General features: G+C 44.6%; 1 protein-coding gene and 1 pseudogene across 1 annotated transcript; one reads left to right on the top strand and one right to left on the bottom strand.

Annotated features, from left to right (window-relative positions):
* The first annotated feature begins 292 nt into the window (after nt 1-292).
* On the top strand, nt 293-1,138 carry LOC144124980 (uncharacterized). The gene has a single exon (XM_077657980.1). It carries the CDS (start codon nt 293-295, stop codon nt 1,136-1,138), a length of 846 nt encoding a protein of 281 aa, XP_077514106.1.
* A 12,303-nt stretch (nt 1,139-13,441) lies between these two features.
* LOC144124988 (uncharacterized) lies at nt 13,442-14,422 on the bottom strand (annotated as a pseudogene).
* Nucleotides 14,423-20,068: the final 5,646 nt, after the last annotated feature.

Raw genomic sequence — 20,068 nt, forward strand, 5'->3', positions numbered from 1 at the left:
AAATTTTTATCTCCGCTCCACTTTCATTAACTGGCAAGGCGATTCTCACATTGAAAAACAGGGAATATGCATTGGGTCTTGTCTGGCCCCTGTACTTAGTGACCTGTATTTGGCTCATCCTGACAGGAGTCTCCAAGAGAGGCTTGACAGCCCTCATGTAGTCCGGATTTTCCGTTTTGTTGACGATTTCCTTTTTCTGGTTGAGTGTACGCCATCGCCCTTAGAGTAGGTTGCATCCGGTATTTTAGCTAATGTACAACAGTGTTTTTCACCGCTGCTATTGACTAACGAAATGCCTACTAACAACGAAATTCGCTTCCTTGATATCCGGTTTAAATTCCTAGAAAACCACGTGTGTTGGAGCTATTCACCTCGAGCCAACAAACCTTTAATTCCCTACACTTCTGCCCATTCAAAACTCGTTAAAAGAGGCATTATTAATTTATGCTTGAACAACGCTCTAGAAAAGTCATGCCCCCATCTCATAAGCGAGAGCTTACACGAACAAATCGCAAGGTTCCATGAAGCAGGCTACCCAGCTGATATTTGTGTTTCTGTCGCCGAACGAATACTGAAGAAGAAGCGCCAGGAAAGTTTACTACCGTCCGGGCCCTCAGAAAGAAAGGAGAAAATTGCTGTTATTCCTTACATGCATTGCCTGTCCCATGACCTCAAGAAAATTGGAACAAAAGCTAATGTTCGTGTCGTTTTTTCTGCCCCTGACAAACTAATAGCGCTATCCAAAAAAACTTTGCCCGCTGATGAACGTCCCCAAAAGATGCAGTGCACCATTAAGCACAGAGAGAAATTCGTGAAATGCACTGAAGGCATTGTTTACGACATCCCTCTCTCTTGTGGCAAGCGGTATGTTGGTCAGTCTGGTCGGTGCTTAAATGAGAGACTTCGCGAGCACAATAATAATTTGAGAACACTTACTGGCAGCAATCTGGCTTTACACTGCAAGGAATGTGGTTGTGTGCCATATCTGGACAAGTGCTCGATCTTCGCCAGACACCGGGATCAGTTAACTCGCGAGGTTATAGAAGCAGCTCGCATCGCTGCCCTGCAAGACAAATGTGTCAGCAAGCCGTCTATCTCCCTGTCGAAAAGAGAGCTGGCCTTCTTAAAGATTAACTGAGTCGTGCTTGTCCGTTGTTCCTCGTTCACCTGGTTTTCTTTATCTTTCCGAGCGCATGCGAAGGGTTCCCCTCACGGTCCACGTTCGTCTTGGTCGCCTAGGTTTCTTTCAGTCGGAAGTTAGCGCCTGTGTTGTCCGTCTTTCTTTGTCCCTTGTGCCGTTTTTGCGCTCCTCATATACCATGGCCAGATAAAAAATGAAACTCACCTCGTCAAATGTTCTGCAGGAGTGGTCGGTGCTATTCCCATGACGTGTGGAAAGCTTTATGCCGGCCACTTGCAAAAGCTATTTTCTTCAATAGTGTTCATTTAAATATATATTAGCCACATTTAAAACACTGGGTGTTTTATTCAATGAGAAAACGTCCTTGGACGATCATATCTCGCTTATTGGCAGCAAATTGTCGGGAATTATTGTTTTCATTTTTTATAACGTTAGCTTCATCCGCAAAATGTAATCCTGGCATTATATAATTCGTTGTTTAGTTCTTACTTCAATTACAGTAATTTAGTTTGGGGAAAACGTCAGAAGAAAACCACAAAGTTGAACATCTTGAAGAAAAGTTTTTAACAATGACTGAACACGTTCCTAGAACGTTGCATACGCAAGCATTATTTCCAAAATATATAATACTTCCGATCCCCAAACAATATAATTTTTGTTTATGCCATGCTTTAAAACGTTTCTTCATGAACTGAACAACATTGAATGAAGCTACAAAGTACACAACACAAGAAAACGTTGATAAATGTCTTTTAAAGCCCACAGAAAAAGATATGGCAGCCAAAAATGTCAAAATATACTGTCACGTCTGCTAAATTCCCTTTGTTTCAAAAATATAACCCTGGAAACAACCTCGTACCGGAACCCGTCATATTTTTTTACAGACCTCCTCGGCGCTCTGGACCAACAAATTTTGCCTACATCGTGCCAAAATACACGCTCTTTCGAAAAGCATGCTGGAGCCGCCGCGGTGGCTGAGTGGTTACGGCGCTCGGCTGCTGGCCCGAAAGAGGGGGGCTCAATCCCCTGCCGCGGCGGTCAAATTTCGATGGAGGCGAAATTATAGAGGCCCGTGTGCTGTGCGATGTCAGTGTACATTAAAGAACCCCAGGTGGTCGAAATTCGCGGAGCCCTTCACTACGGCGTCCCTCATAGCCTGAGTCGCTTTGGGACGTTAAACCGCCATGAACCGACCGACCGACCGACCGACCGACCGACTGACCAACCAAAAGCATGCTGGCAAAGCATTCTTTGCAGTGCACTTAACTAAAGAATGAAAATTGATTTTTGGGGAAAGGAAATGTGGCGCAGTATCTGTCTCGCACCGCGGCGGGCACCTAAACCCCGCCCTAAGGTATAAAGGAGGGAGTGGAAGATGAAAGGAAGAAAGAGGCGCCGTAGTGGAGGGCTCCGCAACGATTTCGACCACCTGGGGATTTTCGGCGTGCACTGACATCGCACAGCACACGGGCGCCTTTGCGTTTCGCCTCGATCGAAACGCTGCCGCCGCGGTCGAGTTCGAATCTGGGTACTCCGGATCAGTAGCCGAGAGCCCTAAGCACTCAGCCACCGCGGACTTAACTAATCAGAAACCCATATTTTGCCGAGCCACAAAATTCCACAAACTAATGTGACTATTACTAACCCCGGCTACAAATAACTACTTGGCTCTAGGCGCCTAGTTCTAACTGTTAAAAAGGTAATTATTACAAATTATCTAACCAGCTTACTACTGAAGACGAGTCGCCGGTTTTCTGGTGTCTGCCAACACTGGCAATACTATGCTGAAAAAGCCATATTTTTACCTCCAAAACCTATTTTTGAGAATTGCTTAAAGTCTTCCCTGAAACACATAGTATATATACCGTCATTTGTAAACACGACCCAATGTTTGGATGCCATAGTTTGCAGCTCGGTGTGTATGGCCGAGTCGAGCTGTCCAAGAGGTAGAGCTTTTACAAAGGGCTCACATCACAGACTAAAATTTTTACTGGAGCTTGATTTCTTTAATTCACAAGTTTTCAGTTCTGTCTGACAGCAAGCTTGGCTTCGTGCGAGGAAGGCGCACAACTGCGTCCCTGGAAGAAATTGCAGATGATTTTTATTCTGCTTTGAACGCAATCTTTTTAGCTGTGCTTTGTTCCTTGATATAGCGGAAGCATTTGATACAGTTTGCCACGACATATTGCTTGGCAAGGTATACCTTATCGGTTTCAGAAGCCTTTTCTACGTTGTACTTCAAAACTATTTTACCAACAGATCACAAATAGTTGTTATAGGCACCGAATATACTAAAAGCAAATTATGTTTTGGTACCGGTGCCTCTCAAAGATCAATTTTACCCCATATTCTGTTCAAAATATTTGACAACGACTTCGCTTCAGTAATCCTAAACGATAAAGTGTTCCAGTGCGCGGATGACTTGGTCCTGTTTAGAAAGCATGTTCATCATAAAACGGCAGTTGAACATCTACAGCAATCAGTGCACGAAGTTATGTTTTGGTTTTGTAAAAACCCCCTTATCCTCAATCAAAACAAGAATAAAATTATATGCCTGAAAATCCTGCTGCAGAATGGAGCCACGGTCCTTCCTGCGTTTCTTCATCGCCAAAACTGCATATCCTGTGGGGGTCCTCCTCTCGAATATACGAGCACATTTAAGTACCTCGGCATTCATTTTGATCGTGAATTCTCATGGCAAAATCATGGGGGGCATGTCTGCTCAAAACCTAGGTCAGTTGTGTGTTTATTTTTTTAATGTTAAATGCTTCGGACCGTTCCACTTTAAAAGATGAAAGTTCATTCTCTTGCATACAGCTTTTTAAGGTAAAGTATAACAATTTTCGGTTTCTGCTTCGGAAGCTAGCAAGACCGTTTTTATAACATTTAAAAATATATTAATAAGTGTGATTTACGATCACGTCGCATTATCGAACTATCGAACAGAGAAATTTTTCATGAACTTCGTTTTCCTTCTTTTCAATCTTTTTTTTATACGTCTTTATTTCTGCATAAAATAGGCCTAGCCTTGCGGCAGAAATGAGGGGCTTTATTCACTTCTGCGGTCGTGCTGCACCATTTCTGGGCGGATGAATTCAAGCATCCGCCCGTTTCGCCGCGCCAGCAGAGCGAAGAAATGCGCTTTGTTGTGCCGCGTTTGTCGACTAGATATGGAGCAGCAAGACGTTGCGTGTTTGTCCCAAAGGTATTTAATAATTTGCCAGATGACTATTTTTCTGTGGACTCATGGTCTAAGGTGAAGCGTTTATTAGACATGGTATAATACAAATATATGTATACATCTCTGGTTTGTCACTGTTTGGTTATGGATTCCCGGATGCTTGCTACTAGTACTTTATATTTTCGATGCCGGGTGAAACCTGTTCTGCTTGTATTACTGTTATTACAGTTATTGCTGATATTGTTGCTGTTTCTCCTGCATTGTGGGTATCCAAATTCCACATGTATACTGTAACCACATCGCTTAGCTTACGATTCCGGACCATCTCACACAAGCCCCCATTTCCTAAGATGGGCCCGTTTTTCTGTAGTTGTTTCCGTGAGGGCTCAATAGAGGTATTATTATTATTTATCATCTTTAACATGAATGACCTGTGTCTCGTTCTTCTCGCAGGTTTAGCACTGTGAACTGTCTTACATGAGATAGAAATGAAAGGCTACAGGTAGGTACCATTCACAAATGAGAATAGTGGGCGTGAAGTGATCAGCTAAACTCTGCCCAGTGTTCTTAATTACTCATAACCTCGCCTTTATTTATTAAAGGGTAATTAGACCTAATTATTAGCTTTTGCATTTGAAGTAAGGACGGCGTGTTGGCTGTTTGCTTCCCATTTGGAAGCAATGCGTCGTTCTTTCACCTGACATGCATTTTTGCCGTTCCTTGTAAACAATGTCCGGGCGTCGTCAAGCCTCTTTTAAGTTTTTTTTTGCCTCGATTCTAAACTGTCATTTTTTTTCGTGCGTGTGTAAAAAACTCAACGAAATGACCTCAGACATTTCTTCTGAGTGGAATTATTTACAAAACGACTTGCTCTCATTTGGTCCCTGCCGTTCCGTGCTCGTCAATTTCATTTGAGGCGTATTTTCGCCCTTCATTATGGCTTTCATAACGCTACTTGTGCGGTGACGCATTAGTCGTCAAGTATCATATTTCCTGATTCAGAGCAAAGGCTGCGGCTAGGCGGTGTGCCATCATGGAATCTTTTCGCGCTGCTGTGGAAAACAGAAAAGGACAGGGGAAAGATAGGCATGCACAGGACGAAAAGATTATGTGCACGAGTAATACGTTTTTTTTTTGTAGCGGCACTTCCGTTATCTAAGTTTTCTGATTGGTCAAGCGGTTGTTACGCAACACCGGTCTCTTCAAAGACAGTGATACCGCTTGGTAGTGCATGTGATTAAAACTTCTATCACGCTTAGGGGAAAGTGGTTCAAAACGCGACACAAATTTGCAAACTGTCGCCATTATTTTTTAATCTTGAATATCAAAAACAAATGCTGGCGAGTTATAGACAAACGTCATGCTTGTAAACAAAGGTGGCGCTGCCGTCGGCAGCGACACGGGTGTAGGCAGAAAGAGCAGACCGCCTACACTGCCCTTCCAGCGACAAGCGACTCTGCACGTAGAAAAAAGTCGTGTGCGGGCATTTTATTGTGTACTCTGCAGATTTGTCCGAGCATTTCGACGCGTGCGTTTCGCTTGAGTACGGGAACATTCTTGTTTATGCCTGGAAAGCAGTTGTGTTGCAATTTCAACGCTCTCATCGGGCGTATAAAGTAAGCGGAGCTGTGCATCTGTATCATTCTGCGGTTCTCGGCAGCAAGCACGTGGTAGCAAACAACGGCGCAGTTACGATGGGCGAATATATCGACGGCTTGAGCCAGGAGGAAAAAGCAAGGTCTGTGCAGAAATTGGCCGTGTACGGATCGCAACTGCCGGACCCATACAGCATACCGGAGTCCGAGTGGAAGAAAGGCTACGACGTGAAGCAGCTGCGCCCACACTTTCAAATGACAAACCTTGTGGTGTGCCTCCTGTATTCACCAAGCCAGTTCACCACCGAGAACGTCGAAAATTACGTCACTTGATGCTTACAATTACTTTGAATCAGGCAAGTATGATTACTATATTTTGTAACTATCATCTGAGCAGTGAACTTTATGGATAAGAGCTCGCTTTGTTCTGTTTCCTGAAACAGATACTTGTGGAACGAGTGGAGGTCTCGCTCCACCGGTAATGCATTCAGGTCCGTAAAAATGCACTTTTCATTATCCACTTGATGCTTGGAAAGCTGCATTAACATGTAGCCGTTCGCCTGAGCTTCAAACAGAAGTGCACTCTGCTGCTTTGAATGTTTAGTCACTCAGCTTGTTCTTTCCGAATTATGATTTAAAGGCATTTCTTTTGCATGATCAGAGTGCCTTTTGGGACGGTATTTGCTTGGTATGAGGACGGACTGGTGGCACGGCACATATTACCTTGGTGCATTGCACTTATTCATGCGCTGCTCATGCACTTTTATGCACTGGTGGTGGTTGCTTTTTTGGGTTCTCAGAACCATTGCTTAAGTCCTGAGGACACAGCTGCGATGCCTGCAAAATTTCGTCTTATTTTGCTATTGTTTATGTTCAGTGTGCTTGAGGCACTGCATCTGCATGCGCACCTTGGTTCCACATGTGCTTTGAACTGTGCATGGCAACAAGAACTGTTTTCAAATGTTCCTTGGGCCTAGATACGAAATAATTATCAAACCAACGTTGCTACTTTGCCTCTTCATGCATTGCGCACTTTGAGCCCTTTTTAACCATATATCTCCAGCCTTTTTTTCAGCAGTAGATCAGCAGCTTGTTTGTATTACGGAGTCTCATGCACTATGTAGGTTTTTTGTTGTTGCTTGCAATAGCCGGCTGGCCCAGCAGCTGCTTAGCATATTTCGCATTCTTCACGGTACCATACAGCTTGCAGAAATGCGCACGCCACCTTCTGAGAAAACTCTCAGCCCAAGAAGGCAAAATAACGTGCCTGCAGTTTGTTTTTCAAGGAGCACTTGATCTCAGAAGTTAGCATATCCATTACCACTTAAGGTAGAGGTAATGTCTAGTGTCATGCAGTAAATGTAAAGAAAAAGCAGTTCTCACTCCTCTGGTTTACAACACCTGGATTCTATCAGAGACCCATAGATGACATGGTGGGCATGACTGAATATTTCAGGGTTTGTTCGGAGATGCCGCTACTGGGCGCCACGCACGAGGAAAGTGTGCCTGGTGCGAGCGGAAGTGACGCCATCGCAGGCAGCAGCAGGAAAAGGCCGCGATGCCTGGGTTTGTGTAGACAATCTGTCGGGACACGTCCTGGCAGCTCATTGTCAGTGCAAAGCTGGGTAGGTGAGAAAGAAATATAAATAATTTATGGCTTATATGCCCCTTGTAAGTTATGTTCAAAGCATCCATTACAATTTTCATGACCGTTTTCAGGCTAAGTGAAGTGTGTAGCCACGTGGCTGCTGTTTTGTTTGCCCTTGAGGCAACAGCTCGTATGGAGGCAGAGAGATCATGTATATCTCGGCCATGTGCCTGGAGCTCTGCAACGTCCAAAAAGGTTACCTTCAGTAATTATTGAAGAACCATTATTAGCAGGGACCTAAGCATGAAAATAAGTGACAAAATTCTGTTTGCTTTGCATGCAGGACACAATGATGCCCATAGATCAAGTTGAACTTGGAAGGCCAGGAAAAAGGTCCAAGAAGCTGAAGACACAACCTTGCCACACATCCGCAAAATACAACAGCAGTGAACGGGAGAAATTGGAAGCTCTGAAACGTGTGAACCCGAAAGCAGTTGTTCTGCGGAGCATTCCCAAGCATGACCCTGAGGAAACAGATTCAGCCTCCGAGGATGAGATGTACACAATTCTTAGGTACAGTTTTCTAAATTCAAGTACACCCAGGAAACTAGACATCATGAAATGAGCTGTCTAATGTGTGGGAGACAGTTGGCTGGGATATACGTTCATTGTTTTGTGTGAATCTAGCATTGCTTTCTCTACTTAATGATCTGTCACTTACTGCTGTGCATGGAAACATTCCTACTTATGTTAATTGTACCAGAATTGCAGCTCTAATGTATTATTTTTCAAAGTTCTATAACAGTGATGCTGGGTGTTGGCTGCGACACGAGCAATATTCAGTGTTATTTATGGGTTCTGGGTGTTGGCTGCGACACGAGCAGCATTCAGTGTTATTTTCTAGAAATGCACGTAAAAGCCGCAGCACAAGGGAGACATTCCTAGATGACATGTTCCTTCCACTAAGTGAAGTTGAAAGGATAGAAAAAAGCACTCGGCTTTCATCGGAATCGCCAATCTGGTATGCAGCACGCTATGAAAGAATCACTGCGACTACCATGAGCAGGGTATGCTGGTTCGATTTATACTATTAAGAGTTGAAGAGGACTATCCTAATCGCTGTTGCAATGTAAAGTTTCTGATTGGTGAATTTTAAAGTTGACAGTTATACTTGTCATTTCAGAAGACGTTAAAAACAAAGGCAATGAAAGAGTTACTCATGCAAACTGTCAGAGAATCTTCTTGAAAATTTGACAACAGCCACTTGGTGAAAAGGCTCATTCGAGGAGACAGAGACATCAGTAATACCTCTCTTCCACACTTTTTGAGGCAGATGAAGTTTAGAATGGAACTGTTGCGAAAGGTCCTTGGCTCCCATCATAATTAGGGACTTGCGTGCAGAAAAATGGTTGAAGATGGATGGTTGGACAAGGTTAAGTGTAGCATCAAGCATGCCAAATAATTCACAGAATGATGCAAACGCATACTGTGTGATGTTTTAAGGCCATGTAAGAAGCAGTATTTCGAGCTGACCTACCTATTCCTGTATATGGAATACAAGATGCGAAGGAGACGCTGAGCACAAATTGATGTTGGCTTTTATTAATAGATTACCGCATTGTAACGACAAAGATGATGCTTTGACCATAAACGCAAGAGTTTTGAGCTAGAGAAGGTCGGCTAATGAGATACATGTGTCACCATCGCCAGCCTATTTTGCAGATAACCTGCAGCACTTAGTTTTCTAGGTGCCGATTCCAGAGGCTAGGCTTCACCACTGTTCACTTCATAACTGGTTTGGTTTGGTTTGCGGGGATTTAACATCTCAAAGCGACTCAGGCTATGAGGGACGCTGTAGTGAAGGGCTCCGGAAATTTAGACCACCTGGGATTCTTTAATGTACACTTACATTGCACAGTACACGGGCCTCTAGAATTTCGCCTCCATCAAAATTCAACCACCGAACTGTGATCACAGAGTCCTTTTCTGTGCAGATGTCACGAGTTTGAATCGAGTGCCGGGAAAATTTTAGTGCAATTCGTCAGCAATAAATGTGCCTTTTGCTGCCAGACATGCATTGCAGTAGGTAAAAAGAGCCAAAGATTCGCATTTACCAAGAACCAAAATATAATGCAGTTGTCCTCAATGCCTTCAATGACTATGTGCTCATGTTCAGCACTCCTTTTTCCCATGGCTTTACTGCTGTTTTAAACTTTGGGACAAGAACAAGTGTGCAATTATGAAAGTCCTTGCACTCCTCAAAAAAGATGCATAATGTGTGAGTGAACCACCTGCTGCTCTGCTTGGCAAGGAAATTGCATATGATAGTGTGCAATTTGGTTCTAGTGCTGCACTTTGCTCATGCTCTTTCTCTCATGTGAGCTTACAGCTGTTCCCAGGGAATGAATACTTGCTGGTAGCACTGAGATTTAATATCATTTATTGATACTGCCAGCCTTCGCTGAGTACTGCAGGAATAGAAAAATCTTAATAACTGCACTTTCAGAGTGAAATTCAGCAAATAAAACAACCCAACACAAAATACTGCACTGCAACAACTGCACTGGACCCAAAAACCAGACCGAGCTGAACCAACAAGAAAAGGGTAAGAATAAGTTCAGGCACAACTGTACTAATGTTCAGGTGCACAATGATATATAAATGATTCAAGGCTTTCAATAAAGGCACTGAGGGAATAATTTCTCTTGATGGAGTCAAACAGCACATCCCACTCTTTAATAACTCGAGGAAAAAAGCTGCATGGAAACGATCAAATTCCTCTTCTGCCTCCATCCAATTTTTCCCCCGCACTTTCTTAAACATGATCATCAACAAACAAGTAGTTTGTTTTTATGATACGGTGTTTTACCTGTTCATGTGTCATTCTTTTTGCACCAGGTCTCGACACTGAAACCAGAATTTGTGACCGGGTTTCTCGACAGTGTTCTGCAACGGCGACCACGCCTTAAAGTGGAATCTGTCAGATGGGGCAAGGATAACGAAAGGACTGCAAAGGAGCAATACTTTGACCATATGAAGACGTGCCACACCAATTTTGAACTGCACGAAATTGGCTTTGTCATTGACCCAGATGTATGGTTTAAAGATATTCAGCATGACATCAAGCATTAAATGCATGTGCATTTTGTCTTATCACTATTTAGAAGGTTAGCCAATGTTTTATGATCTGCAATAATCTGAAAGCATTTCATTGCACAAATCCAAGGTTTCATGTGTAAAGTTTGTCGTAGTTTGGGCCGATTGTGTAGCGAAAAAGATTGCTTGTGTTGGCTGTTTGTTTAGCTACTGCAGCACAAGCTGTGTGGAGCTTAATACGGATAGCATCTGCTGTCCTCATTTTTCACATAGTTAACAATGAATTAGTTTCATACACTGATACTGCTCAAGAAGAAAGCGGGTAATGGCCCTGAAAGAAGGCCTTTCAACCTGCAGCATCGAGTGTCATGATGACACAGTCCATCCACCACGCCAGCAGGTAGGAGGCTGATCAACCACATCATGATAGTCTGTCAATGCCAGTGGTTTGAGGGCCTCCTTAAAAATGCATTTGTTTTTTTTTCTCGAGTTGCATCAAATTATACCATCTTTTGTGAAGTGTGCAAAAAATACGAACTGTTGTCTTGAATTAAATTTCCAGTTCTGTTCTTCGGTTCAACATTTTTCATTGCCACACACTGTTTCCCTTCAGGCCCCTTTCCCAGGCGCAACACCTGATGGGCTGTGGAGCTGCTCTTGCCATGGAGTGAAACTCGTCGAAATTAAGTGCCCGTGGTCTTTGAGGGAGCCTAACCACAGCGTGCTAGAAGCTCCATACCTTAACGACCAAGGTCATCTTATTGAGAAGCATCCATATTATACACAGGTGCAGACTCAGTTGCACGTGTGCAGGAAAGACAATGCGGACTTCATTGTTTGGCTGCCACACGAAATGTCAATAACTGAAGTGAAATATATTGCAGAGTTCTTTAGGCCTCTGCTACAGAAAGCTCGTTCAGCTTGGGAAGCATATGTACTACCAGCTCTTCTGGAGTAAGTTGGAGTAATCTCGAGCCTTGATCTCAGAGATGTGAGGCCCATGCAAAAGAAAATTCAGCGCAGAATTCAAGCCCCCCAGGCGCAACGTTGGAGGTCATTCTGTGAAACACTTGATCCATGGAAACCTTTGTCAAACATCTGGAATGTCGTTCGTGGCCTCCGAACATCCCCACACCAGCTGCACCCTTTCAAGTCTCTCGCACTCTACCAACGACGTGGCGAGGTCGAGGTAGCTGAGGATGTCTGCGCTAGGGTAGCAGGGCCATCCACCCCATCCGCAACGCTGCATTGCAGCGACGCTCCCGCTTCTGAGGATTCTCGGGTGGAACTTGATGCCGCGCTGGCTTGTTGCAGACGGTCATCACTGCCGGGACCCGACTGTGTACCATACTCGGCACTTGAAAACCTTGGACAAGAAGCTAGGCGTGTACTTTTGGAGTATTACAACAAATCATGGAATGAGGGCACAGTTCCAGACAAGTGGAAGTCCAGTCGTCCAGTTCCGCTCCTGAAACCAGGGAAATCGCCACTTGACCCGACATCATACCGTCCAATTGTTCTGGCTAGCTGCGTTGTTAAACTACTGGAAAGGATGGTACTTACACGTATTGAGTGGTATCTGTAGTTATATACGTATATATCCCGCTATAATGTCCGGGTTTGTTTTACGCCTATTTTTTTAGGAAATGCAGTGTGTTGGTGTCTGCTCATTCTATGCTCGCTTCTTTCTTATATTTGATGCATTGCCATGTACAATGACGTATACCTGCACCACTCTGGCTGGCAGGATTGAATGAATGAATGAATGAATGAATAAATAAATAAATAAATAAATAAATAAATAAATAAATAAATAAATAAATAAATAAATAAATAAATAACAATTTTTCTACAATGAAAAACATGTCTACAAAAGATTCTACCAGAAAATACAACAGTTTAAACATGGACAGTCGTTTACAACAGCAAAATACTATTCTCATGACAAGCAAGCAGAAATGCACATTTCTATAAAAGCAATGAGGAGCACAGGACCCAAGAGGCCATACATAGACAAGATGAAAATAACAGCAGACAAAGCAAAGTAGACAATACAAACATATTACAGCACGTGTGTCTTCAGCAGGACCTAGCATGGTTGTGCAGACAGTCAGATGCGCTGCTGACCTGAAGGATGAGAGTTCAGTACAAGCTGCTTAGGTGGAAAAATCTCGACGGAGTTGAATTACAAAGGCCCATGAATTTATATATCTAATTCCCGCCAAAGGATGCCAAGACCGATCACAGTCCTTCACATTGCAAGACAAATATTTGGGCTAGTCAGTTTGAATTGTCTGACATAATTCCAGCATAAATATACGTGACACAGTGGCTTTGGCCACTGATTCCAAGGTTGGCGAGTTAAGCATCACTGCGGCAGCACTATTTTGATGGAGGCAAAGCACCACTTTGCTGGCCACGTTATAACTCGCATTAAAGAACACCTGATGGTCTAACTTAATCTGGACTCATCCACTACTGAGTCCCTCATGGCCATTTTGTCACTTCCGGACGCTAAACCCCACAATTCACAGTTCTTGGCAAGATAAATTACATTCACTAGAGAGGCCACATTACAGTGATGTAAAGGAAGCATCTATCCTAGTGCATCGTGTGCTTTCTTGTGAATTTTATATTACGCTGCATTTATGTCCTCCAAAATGTCCCTCACAGCAAAGTTGTTGCATCATAATGTTACAAACGACGTGCCACTATCACTACTACTGTTCTGCAGGAATTTTTCACTTCACTGTAGCATACCACTAGAGTAATTTGATCAGCATATTTCACCAATTTTAGGGAAGCTAACCTGACGTCAGGAGTACAAAGAAAATATTCACTTATGCCAATCGTGGATTCATGTTTGTGATGGCTGGGCAAATGATCGTTATTTCAGTTGCATACTTGACAAGTGTGATTGGCATTCTGTTTCTCAGTATATGAAACACTTTCATGCGGCCAATTGCACGTTCCACATGTATCCGTACTTTAGAAATCTGCCGTGCCTCTTCAGTTTCCTTAGCAGACAGCTGCCCTTTCCCTCTTGTGAACGGCGGAACAACCAACTGAGCCCCCTGCCTTGCCACATCCTCCTTGGCTAAAAAGCCTCTGTCAGCCAAGACTATGTCACCTGCCTCCAAGCGCTCGATAAAGCCGCACTTGGTTACAATGACTTTGTCCGAGGATCGCCCAGCCCAGCACTTCGAAAGAAAGCTGATTGAGCCACATGGCGTAATTGCGACCAGACATTTGATAGTGTTTGATCCTTTGTAGTGGGAATACGTTTAGGATCGTGACGAGAAGCCCAGAGGTCTCTGGATTCTACTCTCAGCACAATCAATTATTGCAATGCAACCTGGGTACTTTCTCTGCATCACCATAGGCATATTCCTTTTGGCATCTTCCTTTGATGGCCACACAATAAAGCGCTTGAGCTGTGCTGACAATAATGGAATTTTCTTGGCCATCACTCTGCCCACTGTTGTTTCCGACAGGCAAAACCTAAAGCCAAGGTCAGCATTGAGCAGTGCCAACCGCAGCTTCATCAGGATGATGAGCACCACATCAGCAAGCTTACACCTGCTTGGTACATATATGCCAACTGTTTGCACCAGTGTAACAATATACAGAAATCTTGCAATATTAGGCAAACCTGTGTACAACCGAACACACTGCTCTGTTAAAGCCCGGGCCGAGAACGGAGCTGCTTGGTCACAAGTTCTATTATGTTGTCCACCCTTTACCGCAGCTTTCAGAACTTTATTGTCCCTCTGCAGCCTGTCGTTTTCTTTCTCCAGCCTCTTGATTTCCACCTCCAACATGGCATACTGTTCCTCTGATAAAAGAAAGGTTTGTTCAGTTTACTCAAGAGGCTTCAATGAAAGAACTCGAATGGTCATTTACTCACTGCAGATATAACATGGCACAGCAACAACTGGTACGGCACGTGATGGGAGGTCACCTACAACAAATAGTAATAATCAATGAGAGAGTCTTGTGAAAATTGGATGTTTTTTATGATGTCACAGCCTCTTACTAGCACTTCCCTGAGCGCAAAAAAGTAATATATGATGGCTACAAGAAAACCAAAAATGATCCTCACAACTGCTATTCACTGCAGTCATACTGGCGTCAACATCTGACGAAGGCTGCTGAAAGCTCTGTTGTGTAGCTGCTTGCTTCATATGCACCATTCATCAGCTCTTGCCTGTGTGAAGTGTGGACCTAATTTTACTTGTCTACACCATACCTGGACTATCATCGTGCGTGGAGCAGACCACACTCGTGTCGATGTCACCGGACTCCAAAGAAACTTCGGCAGACGAATCTGGTGAAGTTTCATCACGTTCTGTACAACCTGGAATGAAAAAAATTATGCAGTTTGGAAAATGGCACGACATGACTTGGGTAGCGATGTTTCATTGCTTTCTAGGCATTTCTACACCGCTGCTGAAAAAAGTAATTTGCTGCAGCCTGCGAAAGTCGCAACACAGGAGAAACAACGTATCGTACTGCTTGCAGAGTCCCACGCTGCTTCAGCAAAATCCCATTCGGCGGCTCGCTGTGCTGCACGCTGCAGACGACCCGCTACAGCTCTTCTATCCTTCTTTCTGTGCGCAAAGATGCTTGGCACGAAGTCCGGGTGGCGTGAATCTGACGACGGCCTCCCTGCGTTCATAAACAGCGGATAGCACTTGGCAGCACCCGACGGATACACAGATACCCACTGCTTGTGCTGTGTAGGGCGTTCAGTGCGCCAAGGAGCACGAAAATGTCGCAGGCATTGAGGCCTGCGGCTTTGCGCGCAACTAGACAGGAATCATGCAGATGAAGAACCGAACAAGAAGCGCTAATTTTTACCTGAGATGAAATGCTGGCCGCAGAGCCGATCCGTCGCCGAAGGTGTCCACTTGTCCCGCTTCACAGCCGCTATTCACTGCTTTCTACGCTGTTCATCCGCAGGAAACTTGTGGAAACTTATCCCGCTTCCTTTCTTGTGCCTCTCGGCACAACTAACTGCCACAAAACTAGTCGGCATGTCGCAAAAGATGCCGTAAAAACAAAGAACGCACAGCCGACACAGCAGACCGAATGCGGCAGGTCCCGCTTTTTGCCTACACAACGAAAGTCACTGCTGACGCCAGCGTCGCCGCATCTGTTTGACGTCACAGCCTGACGCTTGTCTATTCCCAACCATCCTGAACCCGTAATATCTAAACATGACAAGTACAACAGAACCGCAACTAAGTGAAATTTAAGGAAACATAGAACTTCAAAGTTTCGCATTTTGCCCGACCCCATGGGGCAAAGTGAGACAGTGCACGAGGCAAAACTAGGAGCCCTTCCTAAATCAATGCATCACTCATCCTTGCAAAGAATTAACAGGAAGTTGGCTTCACCGACATCTACACAATCTTAACGAGCCTATTGGAATGGAAGACAGTGTACTCAGACTGAAACCGTTACTGTTTTGTTCCATCTCCCGCTACAGTCTATGCGCTTCTACTGCCAGGCTCTGCGTGTACGAATTTTCTTATTTCTTAATTCTTCGCAGCTTTTTCCTCTTTTGATGCCAATGTCGTTGCTCTTTCGCTCGGCTGTGTTGAATGAAGACACGATTTGGTTCTATTCATAGCACGTGAACACGAGGTGTTGAATGTGATTTATAGGCCAGGCCGAGCAGCGCTTCTTCATTTTCATAATGAGTTTTCAAAAAGCTGTTCATGCCCACCGAACAGAGCGCAACGCTGAAGTTCGCAAGAGGTTTCATAGAGGTTCTGGCTTTCGTATTCTCCTATTTTCTTCACTGTTGTGAGATATGCGCCTTTGGAAACAGAAAAATGCTTGATGCGCTGCCTGCGTCTCTCCGGATGTTTCTTCTTTTCTTCACGCAAGTCGGCATTAATTTTCTCTTTTCTACTTGCAAACTGTCCTAGAGAGCGGGTTAACACAGGTAAAGCTTTATATCAAGCAATAAATTTATTTACAATGACATAAGTGCCTGCAGAACATCACAACACGGCGTTTTGTCCCACGCGTAGCCTGCAGGCTGTTAAAACATTTTTCTCGTAATTATCTGAGGGTATAAAACTGTTAAACTTTGTTGACAATATGACCAGTAACCAATTATTTTACCTAAATACCTGCGGCAATCAACACTGCCTGTTTGATTGAGGTGCACAGTTTTAGAAATGTGGCAGCAGAATTTCTCTCCTTTTCAACTAATTTCTTGTTCACCATGGTTCAATTAAAATTTTTTTCCTGCACTTAAGTGCAACCAATCTAGACAAATTTCAAGGCACTTGTAGCTGACCTAAGTGGAATTAGACAAGAGGAATACGGGCCTAATTGGATAGACATTTCAGAAGTTAAGGGGCATTAGGTAACAGTCTCACGTTCGGTCCTATGTCGCATTTTGCCCCACTCTCCCCTACTTCATTGCCTAGAGGGTGCACTTGCTCCTTTTTGACAATGTGGAGATGATTATATCGTGCACACCTCTTGTATATTTGTGAAAATTTAATCTCATACACTTTTGCCCGCCAGCCATTGGAGATAACTACCGGCGCTCACCAAACAGTGAGATCATGAACCGTTTGGTGAGGAATACAAGAAATACACGGTTAATTGACTTAAACTTTGATTTAAGTGTTTTATCAACATTTCAAGGGTCGTATACTGATGCGAGGTCGCGAAGCGGTGCACAAGTGTCTGCGCTGCCAATTGTTCACAGACTAGACCACGTATTTGATGATTAGTCAGCTCAGCCTAGCCCCATCGCTTCAGAACGTAGCATCTCACGTTTCATGGGGAATAGTAATGCTTTGCTCAGACTACACAGCGGTCCTTAATCAATCTCATCTAATTCAATCAAGGCATCTCATTCTGTGGAAGCGGCATTCGTGGTACATGCGGACGTTAGGAGAGCGATAGACAAGCGGATCTTCTAGCAGTAGCGTAGGGCTAGTGATTGGATTCGTGTATGAGACAATCCGTGGCATGAGAGCACGCGGCAAAAAGCGTATACTTCGAGCAGAGAGCACAGATGGCAACGCATAAAGAAGCCTTGTCCCCGCATCCACCTTGGGCTCGTAGTGTTCGCCCCACAGGATGCGTATTCCATGCATGTCTTGTCTCAGAACTCGGATGCCACGCATGCAGAGGCTGAACTGTCGGTAAAAATCCTGTATGCAAATATGCCACACGTGCGCTCTAAGGTCTTCGTGTACGCATGCTTGCATTCGCTTCTTGCATCGCTCTGGTTTCGTCGAACTGGTCTCCGAACACCACCGCCTCCTCAGGGAGCATTTGCTTGGGTTTGTTAGGGCGTTTGGGTCAGAGTTTGCCACCGGCCGTGTTTCCGCGGTGTAGTTCACTGCACGTCAAGTGTACATGCGCGTGTTCATGCCTTGTAATGGTTTGTTCCTTGTATTAACCTCGGAGGTCTCCGTGCGTCTCCGTGTTTTGGTGATATCATTTAGTACACGGGACGTCATAAACCTTTGGTGGACTACCTCGAGTGCTGGTTAGGTCTCTAGGCTTGTTTCTCTTTCTTTAACGGACTCTCAGCAACTTCCAAATTCTGTCTCCATAGTAATAGTTTGGTAACATTCCAGATCGGGGCACAGACACTTCGGCGTCCTCGCTCCGTCTTCAGTATGTATTCCTCGAAATCGCGGGGATGCGCCCTCTGATATCGAGCATGTCTTCCCCTAGATATTGTTTTCTTGATGATTGTGCGACGACTGCGAGCTGTGGGTGAGCGGGAGAGTTGAGGTCGAAGCTCGGAAGAAGACGGACGTTCTCCCGCGTGCTCTGCTAGGAAAACGGACTATCCGAAGCCTAAGAGCGGCCCAGCTCAGCCGTTTTCTTATATGCGGCTGTCATCCTTTTAACTGCACTATACCGTTTTCTATAAATAGGCTGAATAAAAATTAACGGGTGATCAATGCAATCGATGCGAAGGGGAATGCGTTAGTAAGCGGGCTCAGATTTCGGGAGGGCATTGACTCTGTGAACATTCATGCAAACTAGCGCGTGCGCTAGAGTGCCCTCTGAGCGCACCAGCACTATATATAGTGCCCCGGAGAGAAAGGCCCGAAGTTTTCACACGTAGAGAGATAGGCTGTGGCGATGACTGAGTGATCTAAAGCAGCGGCAAGCAAGGCTGATCTTTTCGCGCCCCCGCTGGTTCAAATCCCGCCAGAGACCATAAGTATGCTTAGTAGGCCGTAAGGCCGTAAGTAGCTCTACTCTCTAATGGACATACAAGACATACATACATACCGAAGACCCTGGCAAGCGTGTGTATTGCTCATGCGCTTGCGTCTCGCTTCACTAGACACGGCGCCCGTGGAAGAGAAAGAGGCCATGGTTGTACATGCCGGAAAGAACGCGCTTATGACGCTTAATTCCGGTGTATGGGTGAAGGCAGCATGCTGCCAGAGGGCACGATCACATATGTAATGCTAGCGTAATACAGCGGCTCATCGCAGAGATGAGTGAGAATCGCTTCTATGCCCTCTGTGGAAGCGGATTCTTGATACCTTCCAGGGTCACAGAGGTAGGCATTATCCGCCTTGAACTGCTCCTATCAACCATTATCAAAGCGCTGAGACTTGTTTAGCAGGCCAGAGTGAGCCGTTTCGGCTTTGTGAGGTGCACGCTGCGTAAGTTTCGCTGATGATTATTACTAGTGACTCGATGGGCCACTGGCGAAAAAAACTATTATGTCCGGAAGCAGCCTGAACCTGCCAACCGTGGCAGGCGCTGTTTAGGGGTATTCCCCTCTCCCCATCGGCCAACTGACAATACAGAGAAAGAAAAACTCTCCTCTCCCCGGGTAGAAGAGGAAACAGAGGCGCCGGACTAAGAATGACTCAGCAAGAGTGAAGATGTCCAAAAATGGCTCAGCAAAACTAAATGACTCTGAAACGGGCCGCTGAAATTGCTGAAGAGAAGCATGATGTGAGACAATAGATGTTGAAGCGAATGCTACGGCATTTTCTCTGCATCAATAAAAGTGATCGCACCTAAACAAGGGTAAACTTTCTAGCGTGCTTAAGTCGCATTTCGCTTGAACAGGTAGATCGGGGGACAGTTCTGTGCCTCTATGAACGACACAAATGGGTAATTGAATAGGGCACGTTGATTTGTAGTGCACATCTGTCAGCAAACATTACTTTTCGCATAGAGACTTCTCGACTGGAATCCCATTGCCGTCGACAAAACCCATAGTCTTGTATAAGCTTCAAAGTGCACAAGTATTTTGTCTGATAGTTCAGTTTTCAGTGGCCATTCATGCCTGATTGGAGATCTGCAGCTAGAAGAGGAAGTGGTGTATGGAGAAAATACCAGTGCGCAGGCATCACACCGCACTGAAAAGCACCACGACGTAGCAAATTATACTGTCTTTTCAAAGCGAGGAACACTGGTAGAAACCTAATTGTGCGCGCAGGTTTCATTCT

This window comes from Amblyomma americanum, chromosome 1 (genome assembly GCF_052857255.1).
Source record: "Amblyomma americanum isolate KBUSLIRL-KWMA chromosome 1, ASM5285725v1, whole genome shotgun sequence".
Taxonomy (NCBI): domain Eukaryota; kingdom Metazoa; phylum Arthropoda; class Arachnida; order Ixodida; family Ixodidae; genus Amblyomma; species Amblyomma americanum.

Excerpts from the sequence above, each read along its gene's own strand:
- LOC144124980 (XM_077657980.1), top strand. The coding sequence starts at position 293 with ATGCCTACTAACAACGAAATTCGCTTCCTTGATATCCGGTTTAAATTC.